This window comes from Neopelma chrysocephalum, unplaced genomic scaffold, assembly GCF_003984885.1.
Source record: "Neopelma chrysocephalum unplaced genomic scaffold, ASM398488v2 Primary Assembly neopelma1_25, whole genome shotgun sequence".
Lineage (NCBI taxonomy): Eukaryota > Metazoa > Chordata > Aves > Passeriformes > Pipridae > Neopelma > Neopelma chrysocephalum.
Window position 1 is genome coordinate 6124963 of NW_020897694.1, and position 21258 is coordinate 6146220.

At 37.0% G+C, this 21258-nt stretch overlaps 1 protein-coding gene across 1 annotated transcript in view; it reads right to left on the reverse strand.

Annotated features, from left to right (window-relative positions):
* Positions 1–21258, reverse strand: part of VWA8 (von Willebrand factor A domain containing 8) — a 186340-nt gene that overhangs the window by 98990 nt on the left and 66092 nt on the right. The window contains exons 15-20 of the mRNA XM_027674295.1: positions 18817–18985; positions 18433–18510; positions 13565–13680; positions 12522–12628; positions 10549–10655; positions 6638–6709 (exon numbers count right to left, since the gene is read on the reverse strand). Coding sequence (XP_027530096.1) covers positions 6638–6709; positions 10549–10655; positions 12522–12628; positions 13565–13680; positions 18433–18510; positions 18817–18985 — 649 coding nt within the window. The remainder of the gene's footprint in view (positions 1–6637; positions 6710–10548; positions 10656–12521; positions 12629–13564; positions 13681–18432; positions 18511–18816; positions 18986–21258) is intronic.

Here is a 21258-nt window from a genome sequence, read left to right on the forward strand (position 1 = left end):
AATTTATCCCCTGTACAGCCCAAATAAAGTCAATAAAGTTATAGCACAAAAGAATTGGTCTCAAATTTTTTAAATTAACAATTTGCCTCTTAGGGGAAAAAGAAATCTACGCCACGCTGCCTCATTTTTATTTTCTTTTAAATGATTTTCAGATCATACTGAAGCAGTTAAAGAGGTTGCCATGTTGTGCTCTTCAGTACTGCCCTTCAGCTGAAACACTGCAATCACACCTTCTCCATCTTGGCACACAGCCATCCTGCATAGCAGAGAACCTGTTTCATTACAAAAAGAATGAAACGAATTTTAAAACTGGTAAAAAAGCAGTTTATCACTTTTTCACCTTAGGAAATCTTATTTCATAATTAATTTTAAAATTCCATTACTAGGGAATGAAAGGCAAATTTGGCTTACCATTACATTTTAGTATCCAGAACCCTCATGTCAGAGTTCTCAGTTTCTGACTTCACGGAAAGTGTTGTATTGACAATGTCATTATCACAGAAACTTGCAGCTGAACAACAAAAACGTTCAGAAAATGAAAACACTTTTGCTAATATGCAGTTTCTAACAGTGGGGTTGGCACCAAACCACCTTCCATGGCCTCAGTTTGCCTGTTTCTGCCAGCAAAAACATTTGCAACGCATGCATTTTGGTTGAGGCTGCTATTTTCAGAACAGAGGATCATATTTCTGGTTTTCTAAAAAAATGTACTGTTATCAGCAAAGCAACAAGCCGCACCTATACAGAATTGTTTCACACACTCCAGGTGTTATGAAGCCCTGCTTGGAACAAATGTGAATAATGCAGTTTAATAATTGCAGAAGGTGTATCACCAGCAGACACCAGACATTGCTACCAGAGGACCACTGCAATCGACCCTGTCACTGCTACCTTGTTTGAATGTTAGCAACAAATTAAAATACTTGTACAAAAGCAGAGGTGGTTTTAAGTCTTGCCCCAGCTGCAATGTACATTTTTATCAGTCACAACAGCAAGTGTTCTGTGGTTTAGTATCTCATTTTTTTATTATGAGTTTATCATCCAGGGCATGCAAAAATTATGGTGACAGCAAAATAATAAGATTTCACCATGGGAACAAATAAACTTAATTCCCTGATAGGAATCATGAATTGAATGCTTTGGATACATCTCTCACTACAGGTCTAGATAAGCTTGTAGAGTTTATGGTTTTTTTCTGACTTTAAGTACAACTTTCAACCCTGAGCCCTGTCAGGCTAAATACAACCTTTACATTTCCAGTGAGGTAAGACAACTGTGGTTCAGTGGAGAGGAGCATATGAAAAATTTATAATAGAAAGAATTTGTGTGAAGAAACATTAAAAAAAAATATTCTTTTTTAATTCTGGTTCTTCCGTTTAATGTGTACAAGCACAAATCAACACTGTAAGCAGAGACACATTTAAAGAGGATGCCTATTCTCATATGTGTACATACTGTTATGACTGTAGCAAGTAAAGAAGTATTTTCTGAGTTTTCCACAACTGTCATACCTAATTCTGTAGACAAAAAATTTCATAGCATCTGGCCCAATTTAGCTCATTTGGACTTTATTTTCTCCACACTCATAATAATAATAAAATATTGGTTTACGATAGTACATTCTTGCCTTGCAGAGGAAACTGTCTATCTTTAAACAAGTTCAGGCAGAAAAACAAGGACCCTTATTTCTAGAAAAGTTAAAATGCCAAGGATTTGTTTTTTCAAGTTTTCTGATGACTGAAATTATTACACTCTTAGTTTGTACTTAATTCAGTTTCACAATGAGTTAGAAATAAGAATATTATATTAGAAGGAAAGATCTAGTCAAGCATGTCATTTTGAATATTTAAATATTTAAGAAAGACTCAACCATTTTTCCCACTAAATTCTTCAAGAATAAAATAAATTCCTAGTGGGAGCCCAAGCATTCTTGTAAGTTGATCTCTCAGTTAAAGAAAGGCAGCAGCAAGGATGAAATTACATTCTTCTATCAGGAAAATAAATTGGCAAATGTGCCAGAAGGTCGCTACATTTCTAAGCTCTTTTAATCACAGAATGGTTGGGATTGGAAGGGACCTCTTGAAATCATCTAGTCCAACCCCCCTGCTAAAGCAAGTTCCCCTACAGCGGGTTGCATGGGATGATTTTCAGGCAGGTTTTTGGTATCTCCAGAGAAGAATCATCCATGGCCTCTCTGGGCAGCCTGTTTCAGCGCTCTGTCACCCTCACAGTAAAGAAGTTCTTCCTCATATTCAGATGGAACTTCCTGTGTTCCAGTTTATGTACATTAACCCTTGTCCTATCACTGGGCACCATTGAAAAGAATCTGGCCCCATCCTCTTGACATCCATCCTTAAGGTATTTGTATGCATTGATAAGATCCCCTTTTCCAAGCAACACAGGCCCAGCTCCCTTTCTTCATAAGAGAGATGGTTCATCATCTTCGTAGCCCTCCGCTGGACACAGTAGTCATTATTAATGTATTTGTGATAGTTAACTTACTGTGGGCTCACATCAACACTTTAACTAAGTGCCTCCAAAGATTTTGTTGTGGTCTTCTTTCAGATTATTTGCAGTATTTATCACCTTTATAGAATTCTTCATTCTACTTCTGAACAGCTCATTCAATAAATCATGGCAACAGAACAATGCCAAATAAAATACTTAAATTTTGCTTAACATGCTGTTAGGTGTTTTAGAATTTCAAGACAATAAAATAATTCAGAATTGAGCGGTCTGTGAGCCTTCTCTACCCAGAAGGTCACAAATCCCTTATAACTATAAATATTTTGTTTGGTATCTTCAAAGACAACTGATGGTAGCCAAGACCTCACCTATGACTAATAAAGGTGAAAACATCCAACGTGTCTTTACACAACTTCCAAATGCAACAATTTTGGAAATGTTATATTTAACATTTAAAATTTTGAGACAAAATAAAAGCGTTTCAGCCACTGCTATTTTCCAACTTTTTCCACATAAACAAATTCTGGTTTTTAACATAGTTTCTCTCATATTTGGCAAAGAAAATCCAAGTTCAAGACAGTAAAAGATAGCAAGTAGTGGCCAATCCATGAACCGCACAATGTCCATCAGGAAAAATTGCACAAAAACGCAACCTAAAAATTTTCCTTGGTAATAAGAATCAATACTTCAGTCTGTCTCATAAGCCAGACTTCTCTCAGAAGCCACTGCAAGAGCAATATGTAATGACTAAATAAGCAGTCACTGCAAAGTTTGGAATAAGTAACCTTTACCAAACAGGGCTCTTGCTGTTCTTTGCCTGTTGGTGTGAAATTAATAAGCAGCTGCTTACTCTCAGCCAAAGAAGAAGCTGCTGTATAATTGCTTTGAAAAACTATAGATGGTCATTCACTCTCAGACTACAGGCTCATTCAGCAAGCAATATCAGAAGCCATATTTAAAGCACTGGCATGTCCTTTACTTGGAAGCTATTTCATAGCTGAAAATTCATATCTATCCATTGAACTCAAAGAAACCTGTTCATTTTTATATGTAATGGAAGCATGTTTCAGTTAGCATCCAAAGTAAATAAACAACCACTGTAAACAAATATTTAGACAAAGCCACAATGCATGTACTACATTTATGTTGGGCCATACAAGACCCAGGGAATACATATGAATGAAGTGTTGTAAAGTAGTTCACTTTAAAAGCTGAGCACTTCTAAAAATATCTGTTGGTATCTAATACTTGTCTTCAAATTCTCCTCAGTTTCATTACGAAAGCCAGTCCCTAACATCCACCAAGATAACTTAATTCTAATTCACCGAATTTCAAAGTAAATTCACTAATTGTCAAAGTCTGTATCTTGAAAAAAATCTTGGTAAAAAAACTCTCATCAGTCAGCTCTTTAACTAAAATGAATATACAAAAGAGACCACAATTACTTTGAAAAGAGAGAGGTCTTAAGGTAGCAGGAATTTTTGGTGTGTACATGTGTTATGAAAAAAGAGGCAAAAGTGGAAAACCACATTTAGTCAACCAAACAAAACCAAATCCAGATTGTAAAAGAAAGACTACAGCTCAAGCCTTGCACATTAAATCACAGTTGAACGGATACACTCACTTACATAGGCATAATTTTGAAGGACCAAATTACGTCCTAAGGTATATGCCAAGTCATTTAAATATCTAGGAAATTACACAAGCACTCAAAGGGATGTTAGTCATATGTTTTGAAATAGTCAGGTTCACAGTATTTGAATTGTCAGTTATTACACTGAATTTCCATGATTCATTTATTCACCAACATGAAGTTTAACAGAAAGGAACTCAAAACAGCACTTTGTATCTCCAAAAAATCATCATCTTTTTCTTCCAACTGTGAAAGACAGGTACACACTGATGTATGTATCAAGCAGTGATAAAACTCCACCTTCTTATACACATCAAACTGTTAAAGTAACTGAACAGAAAATAAGAATCCTATTTTTTAATAATTTGCTTTACAAAAAGAGGATGAAAACTCTAATATCTTCAATGGGGAGTTATCTGCACATGCAGCATGAAAGCATAATTGATACAATATGGTTGCTTTTAAAGTACATGAATGTGATTCATCACAAGCTGCACAAATTTACAGTAATATATTTAAGGAATTAGTAAGCAATTTCTGAATGGTTAGTGATCATTCCCAAGAAATCAAGAATAATTGCCGTGGTCCTAAAAGATTGCAGAATGCTAAATACAGTGCTTCGAACTTAAAAACAGTATTTCAAAAGGAAAGGCCTGTTGGACCTTTCTTAGTTACACATAAAAACAGTGGAACAAATTAGTAATGAGTAAACCTGGAAGTACTCAGAAGTATGTTAGCAATTAAAAACTAAAACCTTTATTACTGATTTGCCAAAGAGAAATCACAGCAAATCAACTAATTTTCCAACTTAATGGTACAGCCGAGCTGATGTCTAGAATCAAAGCAATATGTTCCAATACTTCAACCCAGTCAAATCTTTTAACACTGTTTTCAATTAGAGATTCAAAAGCTTGGAGAAAATGTGACACACATTAAAGATGAGAACACCACTGCTGGAAAAATACCTTATATCCTAACAATTGTACTCATACAGTCTTCAAAAATTTCCTGCCAAATGAGCCCTGAGTGTACCACCGGGCTCTGCAAGCTCTTCCCCCACACCTAGGGTTCTACTTGCCAGTGTTGAAGGTCAGCTCTGAGATGGTGTTCCTGCCTCAGTGGGATTCCTTTTGTCGCCCATGCCTTGGGAGCTGCATGTATCCTCAGGCCCTTTCCTCGGTTCCTTCCCAACCTACACTGTGGGAATGCTGTGCCTGGCCCTGTACCTTGCCGATCCCAGCTTGACCTCAGACCTGCCTCATCCCCATGGACCTGTCTGGCAGCCACAGGCACTTGGGTGATCATGGCTGCTATTCCCAGACCTATTATTTTTGCTTGGACAGTGAAGGACTGCAAAACTTGTCATTAAGGACACTGTCCCTGCCTCCCTTCTCCTGTGGTTCAGCCCACTCCTGCTATTCCTCGGCAGCAGGTTCTGCAGGCAATCTGTACTATATAACATTTTAAATACCAACTCAGAAGATGGCATAGACAGCGCTGTTTATGAAACAGAGTAAACAGATCTTATTTCATTTATGAAATACATCAATTTCTATTTACGAAAAGATTAAACCTTTCGGGAGAAGCTGGCATCATCCAGCAAAGGTCTACAGAGGTTTCAAGTACACCATCTTTGTAAATTCAAGTTGATAACAAGGATGCTAAACAGATGAGACTGTATATTTTAATATATGCGAACTAATAACAATTAGCATTTTATATTCCTTGCTATATAGGTTAGATCATTAGCGTCTTGTGTTAAACTTTTTCTAAGGGCTATTAAAAAAGAGAAACATCTGCTAAAAATTATTGTATCCTTGCTAAGGGAAAACTAAGCTAAAGGAAGATTATTTTATGGGGGGAAAAACCAACCTGGTTAATAAATAAATAAATAAATATCCATCAGCAAAGATACTAGCCATAGATTTAGATAATACTTATGTGTACATCTCTTATCTGCTACTGGAGGTTTTAAAGGACAGCTTTGATACATAGCTAAGAAGGATAACCAAAGCCATTAACTGAAGATTTTAATGGTAATGATGTTACATATAACTATTATTGTGCCAGGGGAGGTTTAGGCTGGACATTAGAAAAGGGTTCCTCACCCACAGGGTGGCTGGGCACTGGAACAGGCTCCCCAAGCAAGTAGTCATGGCACTATGCCTGACAAAGTTCAACAAGCATTTGGAGAATGCTTCTAGGCACGTGGTGATTCTTGAGGCTGTTCTGTGCAAAGCCAGGAGTTGAACTTTTATGATCCTTGTGTGTCCCTTCCAACTCAGAATATTCAGTGATTCTGTGATTAATGTTTTAACTTTTTACTCTGATAGCCATGTAAAAAACATTTAAGGCATTTACATTTTCCACAGATATGTGCCCATAAAACCCCTGGACACTATTAGATAAAGAATTAAAAATTGGATCAAATATCTCAGTAGTAGAAATGAATGCAATTTCAATGAAGCAAAACAGAGATTTAATTTCATCATTAAATAATGAGTTTGTTTCAGGCATTGTAAGAGATGTTTAACTCACCTGGTTGCCAACTAAAAGAAGATGTTCTCCCAGGAGAAAGTCCTTGAGCATATCTTCCATTACCATCATGTGCTAGAGAAACAAAACCACAATTTTCACCCCTGTTTTTATGCTCTCAAGTTTATGCATTTGCTAATGACAGCAGTACAACAGGAACTTTACTTAAAGGATTTGGGGTCAAAAATTTTTGAACTTTATACTTAGAGGTACCTATTTCAAAGCAAGAGTCTCTCAGCCAATAATAGCAGAGGCAATATATCCAACAATGACACAAAAATACTAACTCCCCACATTTATGTCCTCTGCTGCAACTGATTGTGGGTGCCTGATTTCCCTAAATATATTTAACTCTCTGTAATCACTCCTTGTACATTTCCTTTTAGCCTAGTTGAATGCTTGTTACCAAGAGCGTAAGAACTTTCTTTAGTACATGCAAATTTTCCAGCAACTATACTTGGAGGAAGCAAAACGTATCCTAGTAGAACGTTAGAGAAACGAAACAGAGAGAATAAAAGACAGTTGACATGTAAATTATACACACATATTTTATTAAAGATTAAACAACAGGTATAATTAATGAAAAATACACTTTTTCTATTCTAATAAAATTGTATTTTCAAGGAAAACAAAGACAGGAAAATGCATGCTCAAGTCTGAAAGTGTTTATATGTGTCTTACGATACGTAGCTAATTATTTTAGGTATCTTTTTAATAATTATTAATTTATATGTGCCTCACTGAAGCCTAAGTGCTTGAGGTGTATTTTTACATATATTTTATATCATAAAAGGTAACATACACTGTACCTCATTTAACCTTATCTTGCTACTCACAAATAATTTGTTTAAAAGGATCAAAAGGATTTAAGGATAATGTGGCAATGCAGACTACTTTACTTGCAATAAAGTTGTGTATATTTCTCCACTGTATCTAGTAAAAATAGGTCATGTGTAAGTAGGTCAGTCAACCTACTTAGAGAAATGAATGCTGGCCTTTAAATAAACATATAAATTTTTTCACATTATCATCTCATCTCTAGTACTTGATTAAAAAAGAAAATAATTAAAAATCAGTAGCTTTCCTGTAATTTCTGAGCATAGAAATGCTCAGTTTCTATGTGAAGGATATTTTACATTTCCAAATCTCTCTAGAACACAGCCTGGGGGTGGGGAAAGAAACTCTTGTAAATACAGCGCAATACCACAAAATCCTAATCAAGCGTGTCAAAAGACTACTGAATACTCAATTCACGATTTAATGAGAGTACTACAAGGCAAATTATTATATTTTCTGGCATGTGTATACACCAGACACTCATAACTGATGAGAATAATTTTGACCAGATATAGGATAAATTCTAGGAAGCCAGTTTACCACACACATTGATTGCATTTTTTATCTTATTGCTAGGGCAAAATATGTCCTTCTGATGACTTCTTTTTTAATCCTAAATTGAATAAATATGTGTACATTATGGTTTCCCTGCAAAGCACCTTAGCCACAAGACATATTATGTATTGATACTACTTCTTTTCTGGTTTGTTTTTTTTTTTTTGGCACCAGGACTTAAATTAGCATTGTATTATGATGCATGGAGACATTTAATATTAGTTACTTACACAAAGGACTTGTAAGTAGACATATTAATATTGTATCACCTTTTGCCTTTATTCACCCATGTTCCCCAACACTTGGCCTGAAAATGGCATTTGGCGTATTACCCAAAAAACTGTTTCCATCTCTGTGCCACTTGCTGTGGACTAACAGCAGTGTTCCACAGCAATATCAAATTTCAGCGGAACATGAATTGTTTCAAGACTAAACATACAGAGGCAAAAACCTATACATTTCATTATATTGTGTAGCACTGCAAAGGGCTGAGGACATATCCTTTTCTGTGTTTCAGTTTATTTCTGTGGTTTCTAGAAAATGGAGATGTACTGCACTAAACTCAAATCAAATTTGTTCTCCAGCAGGTTTTGCTAAATGATCATTACAGCACTGGAATGACCGAACTACAAACTAGCAATAGAATATAAGAGTAGAATTTGTTTAGAAATGGGAACATCTATCCTGACTGGTATTTGGTTGCTGTTTCCTTCAGCATTTAGAGAGCAGGGACAGATACAGAGCTACCAGGGACAGATACAGAGCAGGTCATTCTCTGCAGCATTTTTAACAGAGGTTCCCTAAATAACATCTGAACACAGGTTGTTTACAGTTTTCTGAAGCTATAAGCAAGAAGGTGGAAAAAGCAATGCTAGTAGATCTCAGGATTTCATTTCTCACAGGCTCAAATTATGTAATTTATTGAAATGGCAACACAGAATAAAATCTCACATGAAATGTTAGTGGGGAAGATGAAGTCTGTCATCTGTTCCCCTTGCATCACCTTCAGTAGGTGATACCCATGCAGCATAGTCTTTCTGTGGAGAAATTGCAAGTGAGGTAGGAAAAAAAGAATAGGAAAGGAAAAGTAAGCAAATCCACACCAGCTCCCTAAATGAAAAATATTTGACAAGATCACACTATCAGAGTGGCCTTTCAGTAGCAAAATATTCTAAAGGTAACCCAGAGGGTCAATCTCTTTCGAAGGATACCTTGTCTGACAGTTTTGAGGCTCCCCCGCTAGATGGAGAAGAAAGCTGCTGTACACCTACCTCTATTAAAGGGATGCGGGAGAAACAGAAAGCAAAAAACCCACAGTCAAAAAGCCCTTCCTTTTCCTTTCACTCACTAATCACTCTTACTCTTCACTACTACTAGGAACCTAGTGAACACCAAGTCGTTAGTGAACACTAATGACTAATTCATAAGATAAACTCATTAAAAAGAAATAATTAACAATCCTAACTAATAACTAATTTACTGATTACTCTTCCCCTTGCTTTTCAAACATGCAATGTTAATTCTGTTGAAAGGGAGTGTACTGGGTCTGGCTGAGATGGAGTTCATTTTCCCATTGCAGCCCTCACAGTGCTGTCCTTTGCTTTGGTACCTAGAAAGGTGTTGACAACACACCAGTGTTATGGGAACTGCTGAGCAGAGCTGGCACAGCATCAGCATTGTCCCCAGCATTCCCCCCATCAGTAGGCTGGGGATAGGCAAGATCCTGGGAGGGGACGCAACTAGGTCAGCTGACCCAAACTAACCAAAGGCATATTCCATACCATATGACATCAGCTCAGATATAAAAGCTAAGGAAAGGAGAAGGAAATGGGAGGTATTTGTCATTTACAATGTTTGCCTTCCCACTATGTGTGCTTGCTGGGAAGTGGCCAGAGATCACTTGCTGATGGGAAGTGATGGGAAGTAGAGAATAAAACTATTGTTCTTTTCTCTTTACTTGTGCATGCACAAACTTACACTTTTGCTTTAGTAAAATGCCTTATCTCAACCTGAGAGTCATTTTCCAACTTATTTTCTCTCCTCTGTCAAACTGAGAAGAGGGAGTGATAGAGAGGCTTGGCAGGCACTGGGCATCCAGCCAAGGTCAACCCATTACAGAGAGGTAAAACTTCATGCAAAAGGCCTGTAAAACACAGTCTCAGGACGCAATCAACAATCCAGTTCTAAGAGTGGATCAGTCCAGCAGCAGCAAGACAAAAATAAAACCAGTCAACGCAACATCCAATCAAGTCATTCTGAAGAAAATTCAGTTCAGACTCTGTTACTTCATATTTTATGAATGTTCAACAGGTCGGTTGCAATCTCTTCACAAAGGGATGAAAACACATCCGAAATGACCACCAAATGGTGTGAGAAAAATCTAAGCCTAAAGAAACTACTTCAGAAATATATCATTACAATTTAGTTAGTACGTTATTTAGTATATATATGAGCATACACATTAGTATAGCACACATGTATAAAAAACTTTTGTAACTCAGAAGTCAGAGATTTGTACTTACTTGTGCGTTTTCATAAAACAAAACATCAGGCACTTTCATTTTCTCATCTGAGTTATAAATTGGCATTGTCACAGACCCTATCTTCAGAATCCCATTGTTTATTTCACCTGGACATTTTTCAGGAAAAAAGTAAATGCATTACTTACAACATCCTCTAAGGAGACATGCAATCAACACCCAATATTCACAAGTAATGATTTACAAATTTTAACAAGGCTGTGTTAAAATTTCTGATTTCTGCCTGAAGAAAGAGAACACTTGGAAGAATATCTGTTAACAAGAGGTTGCATTATCATGAATTTGAATTCTCTTTCAAACTACAAAGAAGTGTCTCTTTCAAACTACAATAAGTGATGAAAAAGTGATCTTAGGGGAAAAGTATCATAAGAAATATCAGCAGTTGTGACTGCTGCCTTGGTTTAATTTCACACTCTCACTGTGTTATTGGAATATCACCAGTACTGTTAGGCTACATTTCTGCAACCCACAAGTTTTCTCACTCTCATTCTTCCTACTCTCTCCTCCTGTCCCACTGTGGAGTGAGGTGTGAAGGTGAGCAAACAAGTGGCTGTGTGGGTGGTGGAGCCAACCTGCCACAACAGTTGATTCTCTCTTTCAGCATCGCATTTCTGCTCAAATGCATTAATGCCAGAATATGTCACGTTTATAATTTTGGTGAAAACTGGCTAGATGTGTGCTAGTTGAAATAACCTTCAACTACAGCTCTGAGAGAAAAAGTACATTAGAAAAATTTCTTAGATCAAAAGAACCATAAATTCTGTCCTTAGGAAACTAACAACTAAGTGTAAATAATAATCTATGCATTAAAAACAGTAATAATTTTTTTTTATACTAATTTCCTAATCTGGTATGGTGTAAAACTGAAAATAACCTAATTTCTAGACATGTTTTTATTTGCTCACCTTTATGGCATGAAACAGGGAAACACAGAAAATTCAAGATAGCATCACACAACTGGCAAGAGTTCAAATAATATATATAACAATACATAGATGGCTGCATACGTATATATGCATATACATATACATATGGCTGTACATTTATATTATACTGTACATAACAGAAACTTTAATATATACATTAACATATCTCTGCATTTACATATATACTTTTATATATACACATACACAAATAAGTCTATAAAACTAGAATCCACATGAATTAAAACCAAATATGTGTCTACCATTGCAAAGAGCTAACAGTAAAAACACAGAAGTCAAATACATCACAGAACTAATGACAAACATACAGAAGATTGAGAGCAGAGGTAACGCTGGTGAAGCAGAGTAAAGGAAACATTTAGTGAATGGAAAATGGCAAATTACAGTGTGCTGCCTGACAAAAGATATGAAAAGATAGAAGGGGGTCATACATCAATGAGAAAGGAGAAGTGAGAAAAATGGCAGAAGCAGAAATACATGCATAGCCCTGAAGGTTACTACAAATGAATACAAGTTGGATAAGCTAAAGAAACAAAGATCTGCTCGATAAAGGTGACATGTAACAACCACAACAATTTAAAGAGAACAAAAAGAAGAGAAACTAACAAAGAAGTGTGTACCAGAATGAAAGCAAATTATAACACAAAATTACAAGAGTCTCAATGAGAAAAAGGTAGATTTTAACATGGGAGAGAAAGAAGCAATGATAAAAAAACAGAACAGAGAAATATTAAGATCAAACCAAGGCTGTAACTGTACAGAAGACTAGCTATCAGTGACAAAAAGAAAAGAAAAAGCAGTATTAGAAAGCCTGAGACAATGGGTCTTCCAGACTGAGGAACACAAATATGATGGAGAACAAAATTCCATGAGCTGGGAATACAGTAGACAATACAAAAGTATCAACATATTGAGAGAAGCAATGCACTCCATAGAACAAAGTCACCTTTATATGTTCAACAATCTAAGTAAAATTCATGAAGAGCAGGAAAGAAGATAGCACAAGCTTACATGTGTAATCCTTTTCCTCCAGTTTCTTTGTGTTATCTGGACTCATTTCAATACCAGAATCCTGAAGATTTTTATGTAAAGCTGATCTAGCGAGATTTGGTAAAAACCTAAAAGAAGAGAAATAATGGGGATGTTGTATTTTAAGCAGTTTTCTTTTTGAAGTTTCCAGCATTTTCTGTACTCTAAAGATTAAATCTGACAATTTACCTGCAACTCCAAACCCCAAATATCTATTCCTTTCACACCCAAATAATCTTGCACATTTCACCTATCCCAAAGGAGAGGAACTGAGCTTCTGTCATAGGTAATGAACCACATTTGTGGCTGTGCGCTCATTTTGAAAGGCTTCAGTGTTACCATTTATTTCAAAATTTGTAATGTAGAATGGATTAGGACTGGAGGCATGTAATGTCCTCATTCTGCTGCCAGTAAGAGCTACAGTGGAACTAATGTTTTTTCAGAAATACCTTTTCTCTTGACCCAGTTGACTTGGACCTCTTTCCAAACAGAAAGAGTGAGCTCTGAGGTGTTCAGAACCAGGCCCTTTCAGTTTTCTAAACCATTTGATAATAACAATTTGTTTTCTTTTGACAAGAGGGGGAAAAAAACCCACCAAAAAATCCACCAAAATGCAAGCAAACCAAAGGCCACAAAAGAAAAACCAAAACCAACAAAACTGTAGATGTTCCTAGCTTTTCTAGATACAGCTTTTAGAACTGAAACCAACTCTCCACAAAACATCAGTTATCCTAGACATTAATATGGCTCTGCTTTGAGTGTTTTGAAACAGTGAAGTAATGTGGGTAATGGTAACCCATTTATATAATGTAATGAAGTATCTTCATAAAGATGAGAAAGAGTACAAAGTCCTTTCTACTTACCTTCTAGGTTTGAGAATATCACAGAAATATTTTTAAAGAAATTACAGACTTCTAGGAACAAGACAGCAATTGTATTAACCATTAAAATGCATTAAAAGCTATCTTGAATGTTAGCAACTGACCAAGAAGCTCTTGAACTTCCACCAAAACTAGCAGTCCTACCTGGAAAGGCAGGCTTTATTAACAGCATCATAAAGGCTTTCATCTGGATGTTGTGACAGTCGGCGACAAATTCGCAATAGTTGTCGAGTAGATAAAAATGAAGCCAGTGACTGTGCCTGTCAAAAAATACAAGATAGTTTAATTACTTAATCTGTGTGAAGGATTTAAATCAAACAAGTCAGGAGAAAAACATAATCCAAAAGGAATTATTTCAATTTTTCTCCTAATTCATAGATTCTTTGTATCTTCTACAGCAACTTCTGCTTTTTAATGGGTAAGCTTGTAATTCTTATTTTTTGCAATAAGTCACTGTCATGGAAATCATTATGTCATCAAAAGATTAGCCTTATGATTTCACTTGGTAAGCAACAGGAAGAAAAATGTGCTGTGAACTGAATTTTATGTGCAATATAAAACCTAACACTAAACAATATTAACAATAACGAGGTTAGGATCAATGTGCTAAAAACTCGTCTGCTTTTCACAAACTGAACACGAGCTCCACATGTAATGCTCTGGAAAAAGGGTCTGGCAGGATTCTTGGACGTATAAACAAGACAACACTGCGCAGCAGTAAGGAGATTGTATCACCTCTGCACACGCCTTCTGGGCGGGCCATTACTGGAACACTGTGTCCTTTTCTGTTGTCCACATGTTAAAATAAATGCTAAAAACTGGACTTGATTCAGCTAAGATTTACAGAAATTATTCAAAGCTTGAGAAGACGGATCTCAAACACACAGAGTAAAATTTAAAAAACAAACAAACAGAATCTCAAAACAAGTGATGATGTATTTAAAGAAAGATATAAAGACTGAGAAAGAAATCATTCTATAATTATATCTGCCAGATGAAGGTATCTAATACAAACAGGTTCCTTATTTTCGCAGGAAACACACAACAATGAGCATGATCTGATAAGTCACGCCATGCTTTGCCTGGGTCAAGTGAAATATTTTAATTAGATAATTTCAAAATGTTTCATTTGGGTTCATATACATGATTTCTAACTGCATTAAAATTGCCTTAATATATACTGCGGTTGTCTTGATATTTGACATCCAGAGGAAAAAATAGAGAAAAGCAACACTTCAAGAAGTTCAGAGCCTTTTTAACTCCCCTTATTAATTTTTGAGCATGAGAAATGTCTTAACCCAATTCTTTCCCCTGAAAAACTACCATATTGACAAAAAGGTATTTATATTAAAAAAAAAATCAGTTCTATGAAATTCTACAAAACTTTTCTCAAATTATGAGAAAGCAAAGAACAATACCTTTTAAGCATAGCTCTGAGCAATGAGCAAGAATTCTTTAGACTGAGCTAACTGTAAAGATTACTACTCCTCCTGCTTTCACTGATAGAAAATTGTGCAGCATCTTCTGAACAATCATAGTTTACCACTCAGCACTGTGGAGACTGTGATATAAATGATAGCATTTCATGTGTTATTTCAAGACCTGCTCAGCTCAAATTACCGTGGTATTACTCTGCTCTCCATTGCTGGCAAAATCCTGGCAAGAATACTTTTGAACAGACTAATACCCACTATAGCAGAAGAACTTCTACCTGAAAGTCAGTGTGGTTTCAGAGCCAACAGGAGCACCACAGACATGGTATTTGTTCTCAGACAACTGCAAGAGAAGTGTAGGGAACAGAACAAAGGTCTCTGTCGACCTCACCAAGGCTTTCGATACTGTGAGCAGAAAAGGTCTTTGGCAGATTTTGGAACGTTTAGGTTGTCCCCCCAAGTTCCTTAAAATGATCATCTCACTTCATGAGGATCAGCACGGCCAAGTCAGATATGGCAACACACTTTCTGAGCCCTTTCTAATAAAGAATGGTGTGAAACAAGGCTGCGTTCTCGCTCCTACCCTATTCAAAGTCTTTTTCAGCACGATGCTCCAAAGGGCCACGGCAGACCTCGATGATCAGGACGGTATCTACATTTGGTATCGTACTGATGGAAGTCTATTCAACCTAAGGCGACTGAAGGCCCACACCAAGACCCTAAACCATCTTGTCTGGGAGCTGCTTTATGCTGATGATGCCACCCTTGTTGCCCACACAGAAGCAGCCCTGCAGCGTTTAACATCCTGCTTTGCAGACGCTGCTGAGCTCTTTGGGCGGGAAGTCAGCTTAAAGAAGACAGAAGTTCTCCATCAACCTGCACCTCAGGAAGTCCTCCATCATCCCCACATCACCATCAGCCAGACAGAACTCAAATCAGTCCAACAGTTTAATTACCTAGGCAGCCTCATCTCCTCGGAAGGTAAGATTGACGGGGAGATAGACAACAGGTTAGCGAAGGCATATAGTGCCTTTGGAAAACTCCATAAAAGAGTATGGCGTAATAAACACTTGAAGAAAAGTACCAAGATCAGTGTTTACAGAGCCATAGTGCTGTCTACCCTTTTATATGGTTCCGAATAATGGGTCATCTACCGCCACCACCTGCGCCTCCTAGAACGCTTCCATCAACGCTGCCTCCGTACAATCCTAAACATCCACTGGTCAGATTATGTGACCAATACATCTGTTCTTGAACAGGCAGCAATCACAAGTATTGAGGCCATGCTACTGAGAACGCAGCTGCGATGGGCGGGGCACGTCTCCAGGATGAAAGACCACTGCCTCCCTAAGATCCTTCTTTATGGTGAACTTGCCACCGGCTGCCGCAAGAGAGGAGCCCCGAAGAAAAGACACAAGGACTCCCTGAAGCAACAACTCAGCCTCGGGCATATTGATCACCATAACTGGTCTACTCTGGCCTCCAATCGGGAGGCCTGGAGACACACCATCTATAACGCTGCTGATGCTTTTGAGAAAGCACGCAGGATCACCCTTGAGGAGAAAAGACAACGCAGAAAGAATCGAGCCTTGCAGAATATACCATCTAAGGAGTCTCTGCTGTGTCTTTTGCAACCAGACATGCCTTTCTCGTATTGGCCTTTTTAGCCACCAACGCGCTTGCAAGAAACGTGGGTAGAGACCTTCCCAAATCTTCATTCGCAAAGCCTAGCCATGACAGCCAAGCATGAAGCAAGGGCAAGGGAGAGGAGCAAGTGCTGTATCCTTGCTATCCCTACTTACTAGCCAGAACTCTCACTGCCTTTGGAGATCATACTGTCTTCACAAAAGTATCTTAAACAACTGAAAGGTTCTTAAGCAGAGCAAGTTTTGGCAGATAGGCAATAAATCACAACCTATGAGACTGCACCGATGGAGAAAAGCAGCTGGGCATATGAAATGAGGTAGTGTATTTCATACATCGTGCCACCTTGATTAAGTCCAATCTAGGGACATGGGCATATAAATTCTAAATAATATATAGGTTCAGACCCTGCACTGAAATAAATAAGCACAGAGGAACAGGACCACTGAGGAAAAGCTGCATCACATCTTTTGGATATTTGCAACTGGTAGTTAAAATTTTGGTAAGCAAATTTCTTCCTTTCTTATATGGTTTGGTATTTTTAATTTGAACAACCATAAACTCAAAATTGGGTTAGTGACATTCTTTGTAATATATATGAGACATCTAATTCAACAGGATCTTGATTGTGTCTTGTAAATCAAGCAAACAATTACAACGACGCAGACAACACCTACAGAGTGAACAGTCTACAGGTACTCTATTTTTAACAAAATCGCTTTAAACAATGGTTAATATTTCAGGATTCTCTCTGGCAGAGGTTTATTTATTTAGACAACTCTATAAATAGCCTAACATACATAAGGCACACATTTCAGCTCTCTGCACAGGTGTGCTATTCCCGACATGTCTTATGTCACTGTTGATCTACAAGAATCCTCCCTCAAACCATACTGTGACTCACTTCTTAGCCAACATCATATAATTCGTTTAGGTATTTCACAATTCTACAGATAACCACAAGTCCATATTTGGAAAGGATTTTTGTAATGCTCTATTTAGGCATGGTATGTGTCCAAGTATGCCAAAAACAATACACTTATACATTAGATATAGGAAGCTAAATAGATAATAATAACAACTCTGTCCCAAAAGTGTACCGAAACGTCTACCTTTTCACTTACTTTTTTTAAGCTCAAAAGACCATAACAGCCTCTCTCAGGTTCTTAAATAGTAAGACTGTAAAAACTATTAACTGAGTTAAAATCATAAAAATTAAAGACAATGAGTTTCCACACCAGTTAAACTCCTGGACTCCAGTAAAAATGTTTTACATTTTAGTTACATCAAAAACACGCAGTGTTTTAGTTGCCATAGCAATAATTTCTTTTTTTTTCATTATGACTTAGCTGTATCTTTTTAAGGAATTTTGTGGTCACTCTGTCAGCAGAACTTATTTTTCTTGACATGTCGTCTTTAATAGAATAGCCTATAGCAGTAATGCAGCCGGAAGTTCTGGGGCTTTCCCTTTCCTGAGTCTTTACTGCTGCCTACCAGCATTTTATAATGTCCACGTAGCTCCTATTGCCCAAAAAGCCTCAAAAATGTTATCTATCAAATTTCCAGTTACTAAAGTGAAGTAATCAAAATGTATTTGAATGCACAAACCTATTCAAAAGGCATGTCACCATGTTTCACTGTGAGCCACATATCTAAACTCACTGACAACATGTGTACTGTTCTTCTTGATTCTCTGGAATTCAAGCAAATTCCTAAAAGCTTTACTTACGCAGACTCCAAATATGTACATCATACATAAAAAAAGTTTAGATTATGCAGTGCAGTAATTGCCAGCAAAAATTTTCTGGGGCTGGTTTTCCACTCAGCTGAAATAACACTATAGCTTAGCACGTTTCACCCAGCCTTTGCTAAAACAGCCATAGCAGGAGATAGTAAATTTAAGGAGAAAAAAAAAAAAAAAGAGAAAGGGCTCACTGTGGCATCATTTGTTTCTCGAAGCTTGTGTGTTAATGACAACAACTGCTCCACAGCAACACTGGGTACATTTGGAATCTGAAAGAAAAACGGCATTAATCTTACTGCAAGATATGCAAGTTCCACATACAGCTACACTTAGATGCAATGAGCACACAGTTGTCACAGTTGCTTTATTATGAAGACTACTTTCTTATTACAGTATCATTTAATATCACAATAAGAATAATAACATTAAAAGAAAAGCAGATATGCTGCTTTGATAAGCTGTGAAAAGTAACTCATTTATGCTACAGTGAAACAGCAATATGTTTCTTTATGTACCAAATAAACCTGTTCAGTAAGTGGTAGTCAGTAAGTGACTAAAATACTGAATATACTTACCATTCTTTTAATAACTTCAATTTCTTCACTCTTGCTTAAAGATCGAACATTATGAAAAAGAAACAGTGTCAAAAACTCTGGACCCAGCCATTGTTGGGTACTACTTCCAATGACAGGAGGTTCTGCTAAGACCACTATTCTGAAAGAAGGATGGATAGGAAAGATAGACCTACAAAAAAAAAAAGAGTTTAAAAATGCATTACCTGGCTTAAGCAGTGAATATCAAATTTAAATTTTACAACAGATGAAAAAAAAAGAGATAAATTATTGTACTGAATCATATAACAGTATATTCAGATCATTTGCAATGCAACTTTGTAAAAAAAAAAAGGCTGCATAATGGGACTTGCAATTTTAAAAAATTTACACATCTTTTTATGTTCAGAAGGGCACCCAACTAAGCTACAGTCTACTGTGTTGTATATCTGAAATGGACACATCTCACTCATTTGATGGACTTTTTCAAGTGCTTTACCTAAAGCAGGATGTCTCACAGGGAGAAAACAAGACCTACCAGAGCTGCAGTAATGAGTAACTTCTTGTACTCAATTAGATTGACAGAAAGGATGACACTGTAGAGACTGGTCCAGATACCATGAAAAGATGAATTTAGTAACAGTCTAAGAGTATTCCCCTTACAGATGCTCTTTGTGGCCCTTGGAAGATCATCTAGACTCTTAGCATGAGATTAATATGCCTAACTTCATAATACTCCTGAAAGTTGTGCTTCAAAGACCAAACCAATCACCTCACCCCTGGCTCATTTTAGAGTCAGCATGAGGAGACGTCTCTCAAAAGACAGATTACGACATACAAGAACTTAAGAATTACTGTCCTGCATCCTTAAATCTACCCATCCCACTACATGTACCATCCCTCATTACGACAGCTGGAGGTACTCCTTGGGGAAAGCACAAAAGTCTAGCCACTACCAGCAGTCTATCCTCCTCATACTCGCCCAGCACGTACAACCATATCTTCAAGGATATCACAGGGTAGATCTCTATTTGCTTTAATGTCCGTTTCCCCACAAATTTGTTCAACACCCTTCCGAACTTATTCATCCTATCTGCCTCCAAAACTGCCTGTGACAACATATGCACTGTTCCCAGGTGTAAAAGGTACTTTTATTATTATTGTTTTTTAAATCTTTATGGAACTGACCTGCTAGCTTCAGCCAGTGTTCCTCAGTTCTCACTGCATGATTAGGTGACTAATAGTCTTGATTCCACTGAAGATAATGGGAGCTTACAACACAGACTTAAATATACAACTTTTAGATGTGTTAGGGCACTAAAAGACCACTGCCTTTGATTTTAGCATCTTTGTCTTCTTCACATCTTTTGTATTCTTTATTTATGTAATATTTTCACCTCCTCTGACTGGACATTCATTGGTACTCATCAATTGGCACAACTGCATGATCTCTAGAAGCAGCAGAAATAATAGGATAACAAGTCAGACACAAAAGCCAGTCAAATTGTGCGAGGAGGGCCTGTTTTCAACAACTTATTTTACAGTACTTTTATTAAAATAGATGCTCGTTTAGAAAAAGCAAGAAACATTTAATTAGACAACTTATATTGCTGTTACCATGTCATTTTCTTTATAAATTACTGAAGACATAGCTCAACAAATCTACTGCATAGTTGGCTGTTCGACACAACAATAAACCTGTGATACAACAGGGCAATCACAGCAGTCTCTTGTATCAAAGCAAACTAAGGCAGTAGCATGAGTTATTCTCAGCTGAAAGTCATAAGCCTAGAAGCTACTCCCTGATTGATAAAAATAGAAATAGATGTCTGAAAACATCACATGAAAGAGGAACCAATGGGAATGTCATTGTCACTAAGCATAAAAAAAGGTCAGGGAACAGCAGCCAACCTTATTATAGAAGAAAACATTTCCTAGATAGGATAAATACATATAACTACAGACTTGCCTTTCGCTACATTACTAGGAAGAAAAACAACCCTCCTCCAGAAATCCATCAAATTCTAGCCCTTCTGCAATACCATAAGAGAACACAAGAAGCAGTCAACTTTCCTGGTAAAGGAATCACATTTCTTTTGTATCACCTCCTCGGCACTGTCTAACTCAAAGGGCATCATGGGGACAGCCAAGAAAAGCATAGAAAGAAGTGGGAGGAGAGTAGATGCAAAGTCAGGGCAAGCTAATTTGGTGATATCAGTTAAATTCACTGAGTAATCTCTAGACTTGGACATATCACAACATCGCTGTTGTAGGCATCCAGTTTGTAAACATGAATAAAACTATTTGGCTACTCCAAAAGCCTATTGTTTGGACTGACGTTTGCAATGTTGAAAATGGCAAGCTAAGTGTATTATTAAAACAAATGCCACAAATTACTCAATCCATCAGCACAACTGAAGAGCTTCAAAGTTATTCCATCACATTATAGACCGAGACTCTAAAGGG